A 19,570-nucleotide genomic window follows, 5' to 3' on the forward strand; every position below is an offset into this window, starting at 1 on the left:
TATTTGGGAATAGACTGGCCAGAGTGCTATATTTCAGAATGTTTAACTATTTGATCAGAGTGTAATGGCAAAGGCTTGTAATCCTAGCATTTTGGAGGCTGAAACAAGAAAGTTGCCTGGGCTCTAGTGAGTTTGAGGTCTCAAAAACAAAGCTAGGAGTGGTGTTGCTATAACCCTGCTAAAGTGGATACTCTAAATTCAAACAAGATAGAAAAGATTACAGTATTTGAAATCAGTAGGGACACTGGATATTTGACATAGATGTAAAGTAGCTGTTAAGAATAACTCAGTTACCTCTAGACTTTAAGGAATTCTCACTTTTCAGAAGTCTTTTAACGTGAGAATAAGGAAATGTCCCTTTGGTTAATGGTTTCACAGCTTTCTCTTCGTGATATCTGGCCAGAATTATTGTAGTAAAACTTCAATTTGTTCAACAAGTATTTAATCAATACATACTATGTGCCAAGTAGTGCTAGTATTTGAGAATATAGTGAGAAAATTAGTCATGCTATTAACAGAAAACAGATTTACATAAAAATTGTTACAATACCTTTCACTCCTTTGTATGCCATTGTATTATTTAGATGGCATATGTGATTTCCCTACTTGGGATTTTATCATACACTTGTTTGTGTGTGAATCAAGGGTTTGTTTTTGTAGTGCTGGGGATTGAACCCAGGGCTCCACACCTGTTAGATGAGCACTACCATTAAGCTACACCCCAACCCCAACAGATTTTGACTGCAAAACCAGCTCAAGTAGAAAGAGGTTTCCTGTGCCATGGGAAAGACTTTTTGAGGGATATAGGTGTTAGGATTACCTAGGCAGAGAAATAGGTACTCTAATATCAATCCATATCCCAGTATAGCAGTAATGACTTTATACCTAGGCTGAACACCACACACATAAAGAAGCATCTCTGAATAGGCATTTCCTATTCATCTGTATTGGTTGTCCCTTTAAGACTAGGACTTGAACTCAGGGTCTGGTGCTTTTATTTAAAGGCTGGGACTCTATTACTTGAGCCAAGCTTTTATCCCCTCATTTAGTCCATAAAGTGCCTTATACCCTTTACTCAGCAGCAGTTTGCCATACAATGTGTCTACTGGACTTACACAAAGCAAGAAATGAGAACTCGCTGGGGATATGGCCTAGTGGTAAAAGTGATTGCCTCGTATACATGAAGCCCTGGGTTCAATTCCCCAGCACCACATATACAGAAAATGGCCAGAAGGGGCGCTGTGGCTCAAGTGGTAGAGTGCTAGCCTTGAGCAAAAAGAAGCCAGGGACAGTGCTCAGGCACTGAGTCCAAGCCCCAACACTGGCCAAAAAAAAAAAAGAAAGAAATTAAGAAATGAGAACTCCACTCACAGCAGGTTTGGAGTTCCTAAGTACCAGAAAGCTATCAGAATGCTTTCAGTTTTAAGTGAAACTCAACTAAGATAGGGCGAATAAAGGAACTTCTTGAGTGTGGGTGACTCATGCTTTTAGTCCTAGCTACTCAGTAGGCTGAGCTCTGAGGATTTCAGTTTGAAGCCAGGCTGGCAAATCTGAGATGCTCCAATTAGCCATCACAAAGCCTGAAATAGAGGTATGGCTTGGGTGGTAGAGAGCTTTAATCAAAAAAGCTAAATGAGAACAGGAAGCCCCTCTACTGGCACTGGAAAAAGCAAAAGATAGAACAAATACTTAGATTGGTGGATTCAGAGGCAGAAAGGACAAACATGGACTGGTAAACTCTGGCTCAATAATATAAAGAGCTTGGTCTCCATCTGTCCATAGTACTTACTTTCTTTTAGGCTGTTTGTCCCAGAAGTTTCTTCCCTTCCTAGGTGACTTCCAGCAGCAGTCATATGTGCTTTAGTAACATCTAGAGGATTTATTTTCCACGGAACAAAAGTTGGAGATTAGACCACCTTAAAAAAGCAATTACTGTGGCCAGTGGACTGCCTTGTACTGATTGATTCAGGCTAAACCCAGACAAAAAATGAGTTTGATTTAGGGAATAGTTATAGGAAAAGACCATCTTGAATGGAGCAAAACATCCTAAACATTACCACCTAGCCTATCAAGTTCTACCAGCTACTTGTTCCTTCTACTGCACCCCTCACCTGCACTGTAGTCACATTTATCTTGTTTCCTTGCTACCATCCTTGGCCCTCTGTCGTGCAGGCTTTTTCAGCAGAAAGAAAAACCTTTTAACAGTGTTAGTCAGGTTTGCTTTCCCTAGATAAAACCTTTCAAGTGGCTTCCCTTTATAGTCGAAACAAAAGTCTTCTACTTTTGTAACTCAAGGCTATATATGATCTGGCTGCAGCATCATTTCCTCTGCCTCCTATGTCCTCCATGATGCTTGCACGTCAAAGGTACCTGTCTCAGTCCCCATCCCATCTAGAGTGGATATAAAGCCTCAGGTACGCTATGGCTCATAGCTCATAACCCCTGAGCCATCTTTCCCATAGCCCTTGGACCTTCTGAAAATGTGTTTCTGTGTCTATTGCCTGGCTCCAGTTCCTATAGTACCCATAAGGACTAGTTGGTTTTTTGGGTTTTTTTTGTCTGTCATGGGACTTGAACTCGGCCTGGGTGTTGTCCCTGAGCTCTTCAGCTCAAGGCTAGTGCTCTACCACTTTGAGCTACAGTGTCACTTTTCGTTTTCTGGTGGTTAATTAAAGAGAAGACTCTCCTGGCCTTTCCTGCCTGGGCTGGCTTTGAACCACAATCTCAGATCTCAACCCACTGAGTAGGATTACTAGCTGGAGAGCCACTAGCACCCAGCTTATAAGGACTATATCCTATAATTATGATTGTACAGATACTAGAGCTGAGTTACTAGAAGTCATCTGTCCATCTCTTGCCCTTACAAGTTCAGAACAGAAGGGGCATGCCCAAGTCCCTCTTCCCAGCCCAGGGAAGGTTGGGAAATGACAGCATGGACACAGAAAGATCTGGCTCAGCCTGGTGGTGCTGTTCACTGGTAGTGCCACCTGAATGCTCCTCTCCATCTTTCTTGTTGGTCTTCACCTCTGTAAGTGGGGTGTGATGATGATACTTAACGGAGATTGTTGTGAGGATTGAATTAGGTGATGCATGTGAAGTGCCCAGTACAGGACCTCACACAGGCTATTTGTTGAGTACTTAGCAGGAGGCTGGGGAATGGAGAAAGCTGTCTGACCAGAGGTGGGCCCTAAGGAATTGCTCTGTGCCCTGTCTACTTGCCTGCCTGTTCTGTTGCTAGGACAAGCAAGCTAAGCCGTTTCTTAATTCCAAACCCCAAATTAAAGAGGAGAGATGACATCCATGACTGATCATATAAACATTGCAGATTCCAAGTTCCCCTCTCCTGCTGCCCCCAGTCCCCCTCTTCACCTCGCCCCACAAGCTATCTAAATAAGAACAGATTTTACCACCCACCTTGTGGGTGGGCAGACTCTAAGCCGAGACTGGGCCTAGCTATTTATCCTTCAGCTGCTGCGGGAATTCAGCACATACAAATAAAAGCTCCTTTTCCAGCCAAGTGTGTATTTTTCCATCAGTGTGTGGCCCCCCTGCCCAGGTTGTCTTGTTTAGGTTGGGGCAGCCTGAGGGAGGGAAGGACAAGGAGGGGGTATGGGGCTGTGGTTTCCAGAACCTGCTTCCCAGGATGACTGGCTGTAGGGCAGCTTATGGTCCCAGACTGCACAAGGCTGCCAGGAAGGCCAAGAGAGGCTGGGCAGTAGACGCAGACATGCTATACACAGAAACAACACATTCCACTTTCTCCTTGCTTCTTGGCAAGTCTCCCCTGCCTCCTGCCATGGCCCCCAGAGAGTGTCCATCCCTCTCTCCAGCTCTTAGTTTATATCAGAGATGACAGGTTACCCAACGTCTCTCATCCTGCCCTCCCTCCCACCTCTCTTTTGCATTTCACCCCTTCATGTACTTGTCTTCCTTGCTTATCTTTTTCTCCAGTACCACACACCATGAGGCTGTGTCCCCTTCTTTTGCCTTCCTTTCCCTTTATCCACAACCCTGAAACTGCTTCAGTCAAGAGGCAGCTCTGTGCCTTCAAAGACAACAAAGGCATCTTCATCTAGGGATGAGTTCTTAGTCTCCAGGTTATTTCCAGACCTGGAGTTATTGCCAGGCACCAAGCAAAGTTCTTTACATACACATACCCCTGTAACTTTTTCAATAACCTTCCAGGTGTAGCTGCTATAATTACTTCTGTTTTACTGATGATACTACTAGACTCAGGTAAAGCAACACCTAAGGATAGATGACTATAAATGGCAAATCTTGATTCAAACACAAGCCTGTGTGATATCTGTTCTAATATTATTCTCCTCAGAGTAGCTGTGGGGTAATAGAAAAATTCCTCTCCTTTGGTTGCCTCTTCTGGTAAAGAAGGCAGAGGCTAGGATGTTCTCCAAGACATCTTAGACACCTGCCAGTTGTTCAGTTCTGTAGCTACTTGTGAAATCCAGAGGACAGCCCTGTTTCGTTGGCATCTCCCATTCTCCTTCAGCATTCTTTGGCCCTAGGTTCCTGTGAAACACCCATCCAGGCCCAAATCCATACACAGGAGCCTATACTGTCAGTCCTGACCACTTTCTTGCCTAGCAAAGTCCCATTCCAAAGCTGCCTTCCTCTACCCTAGTAGTTGGTAAGAAGACAACTGGGTTCACTCCTCTTCCTTACCAGGTAGAGTGTACTGTGAACACGGACTTGATAAGGAAGCCTGTATGGCCCCTTCACCCTACAAGTACTGGAAATCCAGTATTCTCACTTGTGTAACAAGCAGCCCCCCTTTAACATGGATGAACCTAGAACAAATCATGCTAAGTGAGGTAAGCCAAACTCAGAGAGACAAATGGCGCACATTTTCTCTCATGAAGAAGTTAGGTCTAAAATATACCAGGCCATGACAAATTAGACAAGACTTTAGGCATTCAGACACAAGCAGTGAGACTAAAGGAAGATACTCTTGGGGAGAAACTCAAAGGTATAACACCTCTGAGCATTTAAAATACTATTGACTGAAATGAATTTCAGGAACTAGAAATATTGGTTTGGTGGGGGGGGTTGCTATTGTTTATCTTTGCTTTATTTTGGTTATTGTTCTTTTTTCTGCCTTATGAGAAGGCAAGGGTGGGGGGGGGACACAGAAGTGGAAGGAGGAAGGATGAACCGATGCAGGCATGGTACTCAATAGACAGTTCAGGGAACATGAACTATGCAACTTATGGTCAGGGATAGGAGGGAGAAACTGAGGGATAGCAAAGGAAGGGGTGACATTGCCCCAGAAAGAAATGTACATATTATCTGACTTATGAGATGGTAACCTCTCTGTATAACACCTTAATAATAGTAAAATATCAAGAAAATAAACCCTGCTTTACTACCTATACTGGTAGGCATGGCCAGAAACAAATGGTTGGCAAACACCATCAGGATTTCTCTCTCTGCAAGAGGCCAGGTGATCCCTGCAGTTCTGGTCACTCAAGTCCAGAAACTCTAAGGAGAGTATTTCCTATCTGCTTGGCATTAGAAGAACTTGGGATGTGAGCTCATCTTTGGATCAGTCACTGTGGCTAGAGACTAAAAAAGGCTGCTAAGGCTTAGGAATTCCCACCACCCATGCAGCCCAGTAGAGTCGCTGCAGTACAGAGCAGAGCAGAGCAATGGAGGCATCACCTGCAGGAAAGTCAGGCACTGATGTTGCCAGTGGAAGTAGTTACTGAGTAGATCCTGTCTAACCCGAAGGAATGGTGGAGATGTTTTTCTTATTTGAAGTCAGGGCTTCCAAGATCTCTACTATTTGATCCATGTCCCTAACCATTTTTCTGCTTTTTTTTTTTTTTTTAAATAAGATTGTACTTTTGGCCTAGTGCTGGCCTGAGTCTCTTCCTACTTCCACCTCTCACATAGCTGGAATTACAGCTGGGGTGGTTTACAGATGTACAGAAGTAAACCACCATGCCTGGCTTGTTTGTTGAGATGGGGGACTAGATAACTCTTTTCCCTGGCTGGCCTTAAACCATGATCCACGGCAGAGACCTCCTGAGCAGCTGAGATTACCAGACTTTGTCACCACACCCTGCTTAACATAGGAATTTTAACCACTGTGGTAGCCAAGGGAAAAGCTGTTGTAAAGAAGCATGTCCAAGAACTTGAGGGCCCTTTAAATCTCACCTTATAAATATCTGCCCATCCTGCTTTCTTATAAACAGAGAAGACATGCCCAAAGGGAGAAAAGTGTCAGTGACAGTTCTCAGGAATATAAATGGCCTAGCTCAAACAAGGAGTTATCTGTTGTTCTGTGTTATTTACATCTCCCTAGCCAGATGGCCCCTTTAGACTGGGAATAATCTTTAGAGATATACTTGGTTATATTAATTTCTTAATTCTCTCTCTTGTTTTCAACAGAAAGCCATTGCTCATTCTCGTTGTGTTAGGCTCTTCAGGAAGGACTGATCATGCTGTGGTGGAGCTTTTGCTACCATCCCCGCCTACACACAGCCTTGCTCCATTGGGAGCAGTTACCCTGTGTCTAGTGGGACCCCACAGAAACACCTCCCTGTACATGCCACAATGGAGTGAAACAAGACAGGCACCTTGGTCTAAGAAGGCTCAACTTATTATTTAGCTATTGATCTGTGATTTGGCCAAGAAGAAGGAAGTACCCTATAAGAAGACTCTCTCTATCTCTCAGGACATTGCCCCAAGAAATACTGAACGAAAACAAGGCTGTTGGCTCAGGAACTGATCCTGAAAAAAGTACTTAGAGGAGGAATGAGCATCAGAGTGGGGCACCTGTAAGAATTTATGAATAAACCATCTATGAGTCAAAAGAAGCAATGAAATGAAGACATAGTTATTTGTAATTATTTTAACCCAGAAATTCTATTTCTGGAGATTTATCATATATATACACATATCCTAAATTGGGTACATACAAGGCTACTTCTTGCAATATCATTTGTGAGCACAAAATCTTAAGCAACCCCAATGTCCAGTGGTGAGATAAAATTCAAATAAATTATATAATGGGATATACGTTGTTGTGGAAAAAAAAACACAAAAAGGTGGAAACTGGTGGGTTCCACCTATAATCCTAGTATTTGAAAGGTTGAGATTGGAAGAACCAGAATTCAAGGCTAGCTTAGGCAGGAAAGTTTCATTAGACAGACACTCTCCTCAACCAAGAGCCCAATGAGGTGGTTCATACCAGTTATCTTTGTTGTGACACCAAGTCTAACATGGAGGAATCACACCAGTGGCAGGAAACAAGACTCTCCCACAAGTAGCACAACCAAGGGCTGGAGGCATGCATGCATCCAGTGGTAGAATCTGCTAGCAATCATGAGCCCTGAGTTCAAATCCTTATACCACAAAAACAAAACAAGGAAAATTTTGTTGATATGGAAAGTTCTTTGAGTTACATTAGTAGTAGAGAAAAGTAGAATAATTGTGGTGTAGCAACAGAATAAAAAGGAAAAATAAGCACATATTGCTTGTATATGCACTCGAAAGAAAGAAGGAAGGAAAGGAAGGAAGGAAAGAAGCAAGCATGCTCTGCAAAGACATGAGAAATGAACAAGATTCGTAACCACTGAGGCTTTGGAAAGTCAGTAGAGAAGAGATGAGAGAGAGGGAGAGACAAGGTTAATAAAAGCTGCTGTTATTTGAACCATGTCAATGTGTTACTTATTCAAAAATTAGATTAAAGCTTTTTAAACAAAAGGGTGGGGCTGGAGCACTGGAATGCGGTTAAGAAGCAGATAGACATAGGAACAGACCTACAAAGAGAATAGTGGAGCCTGCTCATGGTGGGCGCTGGTGACTACAAACAGATTCCCACTAACTAGAACTCAGAGCTGCTTTAAATCCAGAATGGCCTCTGCTTTTAGACACAGTTCCCAGCCCCAGTTCTCTTTATATTTCTTTAGTTGTTTAGACTCTGTCTCTCAAGAAACAGGCACTTACTGGTGTTAGCTCCTGGGTCTATTTCTTAACACAGGCTCTAAGAACCCCTGAGGAAATCGGCTTTCCTGTAGCTGAGTCAGAAGGATGAAAGGGGGTGGAATGCTCTGTGTTCAAGAAGAGAAGGAGGCACTGTTTGTCCTCTCAGAGGGGGTGGGGATTATTACTAACTAAAACATAAGTGAAAAATAAAAGTAAATACAAGAAAGGGAATAAAGAGAGGAAGTGGGAGGAAGAGGAAAGGTAGAGGGAAGAGGAGGAAAAGGACAAAGAAGAGGAGGAAGAGAAAGAGGGGGAAGAGGAAAGGGAGAAGGAGGGAAGGGAAAGGAAATGAAGAAGATGGAGAAACAGGAAGAGGAAGCAGAGAAGGGGAAGGAGGCAAAAGGAGTCAGGCACCAGGCCAGTGGGCTTTGCACACCATTTGTGTGTGTGCCCATACTGGATGTTCAAGTCAGGGCATGAGTTGTCCCTTCAGTTTTTTGCTCAAGGCCAGTACTCTACCACTTGAGCCACAGCTCCACTTCTGTTTCTTAGATGGTTAATTGGAGATAAGAGTCTCATAGACTTTCCTGCTCAGCTGGCTTCCAACCTCAGTCTTCAGACCTCATCCTCCTGAGTTTGCTAGGATTATAGGCACTGGCGCCCAGCTCCTTATACCATTTTGGAGTTCCATCCTATTCCCATGACTGTAGGTTTCCTTAATCTTGGGCATCATCCTACTCAGAAGCAAGACATCTGAGGATGAAAAAAATCTCGAGGTGGAGAGTGGCTGAGGAATCTAGCCCAAGGAGAAGAAAGCAAGCTGATGCTTTGGGAGTATGAGACCCAAGCAGTAGGCTTGAGTTTGATGAGGTTGTCAGAGGCTGAGTGATTTAATCAAAGACCAGCTGGCACAGACGTTTCTTCAGGCCATTCTGTGTCTGATCCAGTGGCCAGCACGCGAAGGCTACTTCAGTGCAGGTGTGTGGAATTAATTCTCATGCTTCTAAACATCAACCCTGGGCTCTCATGGCTGGGCTTCACATGCTCCCAAACTCAGACGTTGGGGTGAGAAAAGGCCTTGACCAGATGATCTCTCTGCCCTCAAAGCCGCCCCACCTCTGGTCATACCCTTGGTCCCAGAAGAGGTAGCAGAAAGGAGCTGATGGACACACATGGTACTTCATTGGTACTTTATTATATAGAAGAACCCAAATATTTACATCTTGATAATTCTTACATTTTACATAGCTGGTTCGGGCAGGGAGCTAGGATTTGGGGCCCAGGAGGAGCACAGTGTGGTGAGTGATGGGAGAGGAAACGTGCTAAACCAGAGCAGAGGTAGTCAAAGGGGATGGCACCAGAAAGGATCGGCGTTCTAGCCACCTCGTGTCACCCTCGCTTCTCAGGCCTTCTCGTTGTCAGCTCTTCCTGCTTCCCCTCCCCTAGTCTTTAAACCACTATTGTTCCTGGAAAGGGAAACTGGAAGAGGGTCGGGACATGCTAAGGAGAAGGTTGGACTAGAGACTTCATTAATCCATAGCCTTCCAATTTTAGCTCTGGGTACTTTTGGTTTTCCTTTCGGTGCATACAGAGACGCTTAGCAAACGATGGTCCACCAAAAGCAGCTCTCCATAAGCTGGTGAAAGAGGACACTGTGGTTGGCAGCAGCTGCCAAGGCACAGCACGCAGACCCGGGGCAGCACCGGCTGGCTCAGCTGTTCCTAGCATTTCCACCACCGCAGTAGCCCTCCTGGGGTGGGTTCTTTCCTATGGATACCATTTTGGAAGATTTTGTCAACCAGAAAAAAAAATTCATTCATGTACACTGAACAATTTGATTTTGTGATTAATCAAATACACAACATAATCTTCTACTGATCACAAAGGAGATAACCAGAGGAATAACACACTGATTTGCTAAGAATTCAAAGACAAAACACAAAGAAACTTGATCGCATGATCTTATCTGGGGTAAATGTACATTGACTAGAGTCCTTGAGTAAGTTTATGACCCCTTCTCAAACTTTCCCCTACCCTCCCACCTCTCCTCTGACCAGAAGGTCCAGCCTCAGCTAATGTCAGATCTTTAGAATTAGACAATAAAGTGACAGTAATGCCACCGTACTGCTTGTAGCCAAAGAGCACTGGCCCACATTTCATAGGAGAAGACAACTGTAGGTAACAGTTTCTGTAGCACTATACATCCACATGGCCCTGCCACTCCGCCTCCAGGCTGGTTTCCTAGCTCCAAAGGGAACAATGGTGGAAGTGGTGGTGGTGGGGGGGGGGGTCAGTAGAGCTCTAGGGTGACTTCCTAGAAGTCATGGCTCCCCCAAATTATATCAATTTTGTCACCAGTCGATAATCTCGAAGAACTTCTTTCCCTGGTGAGAGCCACCAAAGTAACTCAGAATAACATAGACTCAAAGTTAACATCATCTTCTTCAATCAAGAACTCTTGATCAGCTCTGGGCAAATAGGAAGACCAGGAGTCCTTCTCTGAAGCTGACCCCATGCTAAGTAAGACCCAGAGGAATTATAAGATCAGCAGATTCAGCTTCAGAGCCTGGAAGAGTCCAGAAAGCCCAACCAGCCACAAGATTTAGAAAGGTATGGAGTTCTAGGCATGAACTCTGCCTCACCCCTCCTCTCAGCCTAGGTAATCCTGTTGACATATGTCAGAATTCCCACTGAGTACAGGAGACAGCAGGGAGCTAGCAGAGAAGCTAAGCTACAGGAACTTCGACTATGAGACCAAAAAGGCTTTCTTGGGTTGTCTTAAGGGCAGAGTCCCCAGAAAAGGATCTGGCTAATGATCACAAGAAGCCTCAGGTGGACTGAATCTCAAGATCCCAAATGGGGTCCTCCCAACAGGACTGATGTTGAGGGCACCCTGGAACAGCATCGTCATTTCTGAATCTTGGATTCTCTTTTTGTATCGGCTAGAATCCCTTTCTACATCTTCAAGAATGTTCAGCTTCCGCTCCTCATCCAGAGACTGGATGGGTGTGTTTGAAATGGGGTACAAGATAGTTTGAAGATCATCCACCACACTTGGGAATGCATAAGGTAGAAAGATCAGGGATAGAAATACAAAAGGGTCCACTGCCTGTTTTGTGCATCCATGAGTTCCAGATACCTCTAATGCTACCTAAGACGAAATACCTACAACACAAACATTTTTCCTTTTTGTTGGCTGATGGCTCTCTCTGTCCTACAGAAAAGAAAGATCTGGAATGAGGACCAGGTTGTGGCTTCTGATAGAGAAGCCTATGAAAGCAACTCAGAATCAGAGGGTGCCCACACAGGTACAGGCTTCCTCCTGTGTAACTTGCCAGGACCCCCAAATCCTTCCTCTTGTGGAGAGAAGTTTCACTGGTGCTTGGCGGGGGTAGGGGGGAGTAGAATCTAAAACCAGAAATACCTTTCTCCCTGTCCCACTGTGGGGGACTGGGGCTGAAACCACAGTGGCCGATTCCTCCCTCTCCTTCGTGGGTAGGACAAGCTGGGTGGACAGAGAGGATGGACAGTCTCTCCTGGTCAATGAAATCACTAGCTGCCTCTGACACTTGGCCTCTTGTTGAACTCCTTAGAATCAGAGCTTTGAAGGAGTGCTATGAATCTCGTGAGGTCACGGGGTAACACTAGGAAATATGGAGGGGAGTCCCTGGGACATCGATAATAAGTATTGCATGAGGACCAGACAATCAAATGAAAACTTGTCAAATAATTTGCATAAGCTGCTTAAACAAAGTTCACTCCATCTTTTTCTGCTGCAGGGCTTTTTATTACACTAACAGAAATGGGCAGAATGTGTTATGTCTTCCAAAGCATAGGTTAACTGATGTACTTTTCCATAGGTCAAGATGAACAGGATAGTGTGTGTGTGTGTGTGTGTGTGTGTGTGTGTGTGTGTGTGTGTGTGTACACTAGGGGTTTGAACTCAGCGCCTGGATGCTATCCCTTAATTTGTTCTCCTAAGGCTAGCACTCTACCACTTGAGCCACAGCTCCACTTCTGACTTTTTGGTGGTTAATTGGAGATGAGAGTCTCATTGACTTTCCTGCCTGGGCTGGCCTTAAACCATGATTTTTAAATCTCAATCCCCTGAGTAGCCTAGATTATAGGCATGACTCATCAATACCCACTTTACAGAGCATATTTTGTATCCTATCCATGAGTCACAGGAAAGATGCCCATATGTGTTTGGTGGTCCCCTTCCAGATCTTTCTCTGTAAGGTCTCATTGCCCTTTGAGCTCTGATCCTAACCCTGATCCCTCACTGTCTTTTTTTCTGTTTTTCTTTTTTTTGCCAGTCCTGGGCCTTGGACTCAGGGCCTGAGCACTGTCCCTGGCTTCTTTTTGCTCAAGGCTAGCACTCTGCCACTTGAGCCACAGCACCACTTCTGGGCGTTTTCTATATATGTGGTCCTGGGGAATCGAACCCTGGGCTTCATGTATACGAGGCAAGCACTCTTGCCACTAGGCCATATTCCCAGCCCTCCCTCACTGTCTTTTACTTCCTTTATTTCCCTTAAGTAAATTCCTTGGTCTCTGCTCCGTGTAGAGAAGAGTTGAGCAGGAACGTGAAACTTGGTGGTGGTAGCTGTGGAGAGGAGAGACCAAAAGAGCCAGGGCCGGGTCCACCTTGGCATTGAGCTCCAATTGTACCTATGTTACAAGCAGCAATCATTCATAGACAGGGAAGAGAGGACGGGGAAGAGACGGGAGGAAACGAACAGGAGGGACATTTATAAGTGTGAGGCAAAGCCTGAGCCAGAGGGCCGGAAGCCCCTGCCCACTGAAGGGCACCCACCTGCTGACATGGCTCCCTCTACCCTCAGCAGCAGTTCTCCATCCAGGGAGGGCTGTGGGTTCCCAATGTGGCTTCCTTCTGGCTCTACAAAATGGCTTCCCTCCAACCTGGGGGCCCCTGGTTGCTGATAGGAGACCAGGGTCACTGAGGGAAAGCCATAGGTCTTCAGCTCAGGGGGCCGCCCAGCCTCCGAAGCTTCCAGAATAAGATCCACATCAGAGAAGGCCACCAGAGCTTGAGTGGAATCACAGGAGCTCTTCTCTAGCTCACTGGTAGCAGCGTAGGTCAGGGGCCTGGCAGCCCCTGGACGGGGACAGAGCCTCCGAAGGTCATCCCGGAAGTGGGAGTTGAAGAGCAGGTAAAGCAGGGGGTTGAGGCAGGCGGGCAAGGGCAGTACCACGAGCAGGATGGACTTGATGACCTCGGGGGTGACGGGAAAGAGGCCCAGCATGGAGGCAAAGCTGAGGAAGGCCACGGGACAGTAGAGGAGCCCATCCGCAAAGATGAGCCAGGCCACGTGCCTCACCATGGCGCAGTCCCATACGGCCTCAAAGTCCCCACGCGGCAGGTCGCAGTAGAGCTTGATGTAGGCACCAGCCACTACCAGGAAGCAGAAGGAGTTCATCATCACCAGGGCCACAGCAAAACCCAGGGCAGCTGGCTGGCCCTCAGGGGGTGCATAGGGCAGGCAGAGTGGGGAGGCTCCATATTCCCCAATTGACATCAGGGGCAGGGCAGCAGCCAGTCCAGCCAGTGCCAGGCAGACCAGGGCTCCCACTCGGACGCTGCCCAGGGAAGGGGCCTTCCCGTAGGCCCGGACACAGGAGACAGAGACGCTGCACTGCACGGCGGCCAGGGTGAGTAGCAGCACTGAGGTCTCTGAGCCCAGGACAGCCAAGAAGCCTGTGGCCCTGCAGCCCAGCCCCATCTCCCAGCGGGCTCCATAGTCAGCAAACTGGCCAAAGGTCAAGGCATCCACAGAGGCCAGCAGGCCACAGGAAATGCCGGTCAACATGTTGGCGCCTGCAATGGCACCTACCACGAACTTGACCGGGGGCAGGGGACCGGGCCCACCAGCAAACATGGTCAGCAACACCAGCCCATTACAGAGCACGGACAGAAGGACGATGGCCCACACAGCCAGGCGGATGCCCCAGCTCTCAAAGAGATGCTCACAGGGCTTGAAGGGGCCTGTAGGAGAGAGGAACAGTTGTAAACCTAGGGCCACAGGCCGCTGGGACCAGACCTGGAACAAGGCCAGCCTCTGTGCTCAGAGACTCCCTCTGCCCCAAAGACCAAGGAAGCTCCAAGAGAACTTGTCCTAGAGGAGGCAGGCCTGGCCTCTACCTCAGAGAACTCTTGGAATTGGGGGGTGGGGTTGGGAAATCAGAACATGAACAGTTTTCCTTCCAAGGAGGAGTAATGGGGTGAACTCTAACCCTCCAGGGTGGTGGGCTCTTGTTCTCCAGTAGCATGGAAATAAAACCAGAAATGATGAGCACAGCGGTAAAGAGTTTCTTCAATAAACAGAAAGTAAAGGCCACTCAGGGGAGTGAGCAGCGGGGCCCAGGAACTGGGACCTGATGTTTTGTATTGCCCTTCCCCACCCTTTCTCCAACCTTTGTAAAGGCGATTTTTTCAGATGGTGATCGGTTTGTTTGCAAGACCCTCCCCTGAGCAGTAGCCACAGTAGGGTGGCTTATAGGAGGGCTGGCTTGAGTTATGGCAGAACCTAAGACCCTCCCCTGTGTGTGGGCCACTGGTGGGGGGCGGGGCAAGCTGGTCTGAATTGGTTGGCTGATGTTTTTCTTCAACATCAACTCAGGCATTGGGAGAATGCTGAGTACACCTGTCTTTCTAAAGGAGCAAGTTTTGGAAGGATGGAGGGGACAGACTGACCAATGAGAGAGGAGAGGACATCAGAACTGGCAACAGATGGGGTAGAGACAGTACATGAACAACTGCTCAGACAGTAACCACAGTCTGGCAGAGTAATCTACGGCAGGTGTCTCTCTCTTGCCCGGTGAGAGAGCTGTATACCACGTTTCGTATTCATTCCTAGGTTAATCAGTATTTGGGAGGTAAAGTAAGTAATCAAAATACAGGCAACTAAGCCAGGTGTGGTGGTACATGCTTGTAATCCTAAGGGTTTGGAGATCGAGGCAGGGAAGCTGAGAGTTCAAGACCAGATTGGGCTACATAGACATACTTTGTCTCAAAACTAAACAAAAGTTAAAACCAAGTAAGAAAACAATCACGGGTGGCTTCTGGATTTTCTAACTTGATTGCACACTCAGTGGGTGAGATTCTGATATTTTCTTATCTCTCTCTCCAAAGTCTGTTCTTAAATCACCTTGAACTTTGGACATAATTATTTCTTCATTTCCTTTGGCTTTGGATTCTTGTTTTTCAGTGTATTGCTGGTAGCTTGGGAATTCGAGAAGCTTCTGTGGGAGCTAGTTTTCTCATTATGCAATAATCAGTAGTAATCATGGAAAATTTAAATTATGATATAGAAAAATTAAAACTGCTAATGTCTTCACCTCTAAGAAAGAACTTGTTTTGGTATATTTCCTTATGTTAAAAAAATACATATATGCATATATAAACAGAGTTAGGATTTCTCTACATAAAGCTTTTTTCTTGTCTTTAATTAAATTTTGTTATATGTACTTTCTCATGCCCTTTAATCCCCCGAACATATTTTGAATGTCTAGATAATAAACAGTCCACCGTATGTTATAATTTATTTGACCATTTAAATGAGCTATTTTAAAAGTTAGTTCAAGTTGGACCTTGTTTTGAGACTTTGTTTTTGACCTCATCCCTGTTGATTACTGGTTTTCAGAGATGAAGTTTCTGTAGTGTGAAGAAAGTATGTGAAGTTCCAAGTCGAGAACCACCACCTGCTTTCTCTAGGTTAGGTGGGTGCGCCGGTGCTAGCTGGCACTAGGGGGCGTGCTGTTGTCACTAAGTGCTGATTGCTGTGCTGGGCAAAGAAGGCCAGCGAAGCAGGCTTCAGGGAGGGCTAGGGGAAAAGGGCCTGGGCTAAAGAAAGATACAAAACTGGGAGATGGAGGTGAGCTGAAATAGAAGCAGCAAACTGATCATCGCTTTTTCCTCATCCTGAACAGTTCCTGCACTGGCTTGAGCAAGAGGCTGCTGTTTTCTGGCATGGCCAGATAGCAGTTACACAAAGGGAAGGGATTTCTTTTAAAACATCTTCACGCCAGTGGCTTATGACTATAATCCTCGCTACTCAAGAGGCAGAGATCTGAGCATCAAGGCTCAAAGCCAACTGGAGCAGGAGAATCTGCGATATTCTTATCTCCAATTAACCATTGAAAAGCTAGAATTGACAATGTGGCCCAAGCGTTAGCACCAACCTTGAGCAAAAAAAGCGAAATGAGAGTGTAAGGCCCCGAGGTCAAGCTCTAGTACTAGGACTAAATAAACAAAAATAAACACCTCTTAGGTCGAATGCTATCAAGGAGAAGAATTGTCTTTTTATCTTAGACCCTGGGAGTACTCAAAAGCAGCACCCCTAACCTCCAGCTATGGGACCAAGTATTCTTTCTTGTTTCTCTTCTCTATGAGAGCAGTTTTCCTCCTAGATGCCTATTCTCTAATTGTCTGATTTATAAAAGTTACTTGACTGCTACCGACCTCCCTCAAGTAGCCACCCAAGGGAGAGAACCCCAGTTAGTCCTTCTGAGAATTATGAAATGGGGCTACCTTCTGCAAGCAGGTTGGACACCAGGCAGAGGTCAGCGCCTGAAGCCTGGCTGCCAATATGCTGACCTGGTGGTCACTCGTCCTGGGGTCTGATAGCCCTTTCCTGCCCCTTCCTCTGCTCCTCAGGTGCCCATCTCACCTGGCACGGGGCTGCACTGGACACTTGGGTGTGGTTTTGAGTCCATCTCCAGCTGGAACTCATCCAGGTCCAAGTCATCTGTAAGGGGCAAGAAGAAACCGGCTCAGACACTGGGTCTTAGGGGCCCATCAAATTCCACCTTGGTCCTCGCTCTGGCCCCTTTTGGCAACTGTATCCCTCAGTAATTCTGCTCAGCTCTGGCGATCCAGCAGCCCTACACATCTGTTTCTACCCTGGGGTATAAATATTTGGGCAGCTCTCTATGACCTGCATGTGGATTATGTGCATTGCCAGTTGTGTATAGCAAACATTTCACCAAGACTTGCTTCTTCTCTGCTCGGCATGCTCTTGTGCCCTTTCCAGAGGGCTGTAGTTCCTAGGTGCTGCTTAGAGTCCAGGTGGTAACTGCCCTAAAGATGGGATCACGTTGTCTATTCCAGCTGGGTGGCATTGCAATTCCATGGTGAGTGGTGAACACTACCCATGAGGAAGGCTCTCAGTGAGCAGCAATGGGTCCAGAGGTGAACTGGGGATGATGAGGGAGCAGAGGTCATTTGTGTGAGGAGCAAAATAACTGGGTATGTTCAGCTTAGAGAAGGCATGAGTAAATGGGGATATAATGGCTGTCGGGCATCAAGGATCAAGTCCAGAAGGCACAGCCAGCATCCATAATGGATTGTAATTGCAGGGCACTGGTGGTTCACGCCTATAATCCTAGCTCCTCAGGAGGCTGAGATCTGAAGATTGAGGTTCCAAGCCAGCTTAGGCAGGGAAAGCTGTGGGACTCTTCCTTTCAATTAATTATCGCAAAGCAGGAAGTGGCATGTGGCTCAAGTGGTAGAGTGCCAGCCTTAAAAATAAAAGCTAAGGGACAGCACCCAGGCCCTAAGTTCAAGCCCCAGTACCAGTGCACTGGATTATAAAAGGAGGCACATTGCAATTTCAGATGGAGATGTTCTAGCTCTTCCAAACAAGAACCCACTGCCAGAATTATTTCTCCAAAACTGCAGCAGCCCAGCCTTAACCAGAGCACAGTGGACCTGCGTATGGCAAACCTAATTTCAAGTACATTTGGGCACTGGGCCAGGACATGGGAATTCGGGGATGGAAAAGAGATGGTCCTATTCTTAGGAGCTTCTGGAAACAAACAAGCAGACACAACAATGTGCTTTCTCAGTGCATAGGTTTCCTTAACTAGGGTGAGTGTTCCCATGGCTCTTAGCATCCCTGTGGTCCTCTTCTTCATCTCATTAGCCTTCATCATGGCCACAGGACAAGGAACCTGAGGCTCATCATAGCTAAGTGGATTGCCACTGATCTCACGGCTGGTGAACCACAGGCAACATTCAAACCCAGGTTTGTCTGACTATGGAGCCTAGATCTTCCACTACCAGGGAGCTCAGGGAATAAGAAGGATGGGAGTGGATTTACCGCCACATATTCAAGCAGGAAAGTGCCCAATTTAGGAGAGAATGCTTTTACCGTGAGTCAAAGGTTGGATTCGACTATCTGAATGTTGATGTTTCATCCAATCCTAACTCTGTACCATTGTAGTTCAGTCAGAAAATAAGGTTAAAAGGTAAGTCCAATGCTAAAAGCAATTCTGAGGCATCTTTGAATCAAATGAAATTTTCTTTTCTTCACGATTGCAGGGTTTGGTTTGTTTGTTTTAAGCAGTGCTGAGGATCAAAGCCACAGCCTTAAATGTGCTAGGCACATCCTCGAACTATTATGATATTTCTTAAACAAAGACATGTGACTCCAGGGGGTTATCCACATTTCCAAGCCCTGTAAAATGGATTAGAATGTTAAAATGAGAGGTCAGGCATAGTGGGACATGCCCATAATGCTACACAGAAGGTACAAATTGGAAGGATTGAGTTTTGAGGTCATCCTGGGCAAAAATGGTGGTAGCAAGACCCCATCCCAACCAGGAAGCTGGGTATAGTGGAGTGTGCCTTCGGCCCTGGCTACGAGGAAGACCATAGGTAGGAAGGTCATTGTTGAGACTAGACTGGACAAAAACACAAGACTCTATCTAAAAATATAACTTAAGGAGCCCAAAGGGCTAGAAGTATGGCTCAGGTGGCAGAGCTCTTGGCAAGCTTAAGGCCCTAAATTTAAACTTCATACTGCCAAATATAAATTACAATCTAAAACATCTTATAAAGACCCAACTTTCTTTTGCCAGGATAATTCATCATTGAAAGACTTTTGGAAGAAAAGGACTTCAATTTCTCAAGCCAGGCTGGGAAAGGTGTGTTAGAGGATCTAAGAGGTGAGAAAGAATCACTTGTCTTTAAAAGGCATCTGTACCAAGCCTAGAACATAGAGAACAAAGGTGCATGGCCTCCCTGATATGTGGATGTTAGAAATAAAAAGCAAAGAGACGGGCTGGGGATATGGCCTAGTGGCAAGAGAGCTTGCCTCGTATACATGAGGCCCTGGTTTCGATTCCCCAGCACCACATATACAGAAAATGGCCAGAAGTGGCGCTGTGGCTCAAGTGGCAGAGTGCTAGCCTTGAGCAAAAGGAAGCCAGGGACAGTGCTCAGGCCCTGAGTCCAAGGCCAGGACTGGCCAAAAAAAAAAAAAAAAAAAAAAAAAAAAAAAAGCAAAGAGACATGACAAAGATAGGAAGACCCAAGGTACCAATTCACAGGGAGACCAAAAAGGGGGAGGGGGCAGCCTCGAGAGAAAGGCACCCAAAAGTGAAACACAAACTCTAAATTATATGTACATAAATTGATATGTACATAATTTAATATCAAGGCTGTAAAGAACACCAGAGATAAAGAAGCAAAAGACTTCTTCATAATCAATCTTAGAGAAACTAAAGGACCCTCTGCCCCTTTCCTCACACAAGACGTACACAGGTACACATCTGAAAGAAACTGGAAGGAGGACACAGAATGAATGGAAAACAGGGGGGA

The 19,570-nt window shown here is 46.0% G+C and overlaps 1 protein-coding gene across 2 annotated transcripts in view; it reads right to left on the reverse strand.

The window, feature by feature from the left end:
* Positions 1 to 12,455: 12,455 nt before the first annotated feature.
* Positions 12,456 to 19,570, reverse strand: part of Lgr6 (leucine rich repeat containing G protein-coupled receptor 6) — a 118,395-nt gene continuing 111,280 nt past the window's right edge. For both annotated transcript variants that reach the window (XM_048357245.1, XM_048357246.1), the window contains 2 exons: positions 16,638 to 16,715; positions 12,456 to 13,954 (listed from right to left, as the gene is read on the reverse strand). In XM_048357245.1, coding sequence (XP_048213202.1) covers positions 12,699 to 13,954; positions 16,638 to 16,715 — 1,334 coding nt within the window. In that variant the 3' untranslated portion in view covers positions 12,456 to 12,698. The remainder of the gene's footprint in view (positions 13,955 to 16,637; positions 16,716 to 19,570) is intronic.

The sequence above is a fragment of the Perognathus longimembris genome, chromosome 11 (assembly GCF_023159225.1).
Source record: "Perognathus longimembris pacificus isolate PPM17 chromosome 11, ASM2315922v1, whole genome shotgun sequence".
NCBI lineage: Eukaryota > Metazoa > Chordata > Mammalia > Rodentia > Heteromyidae > Perognathus > Perognathus longimembris.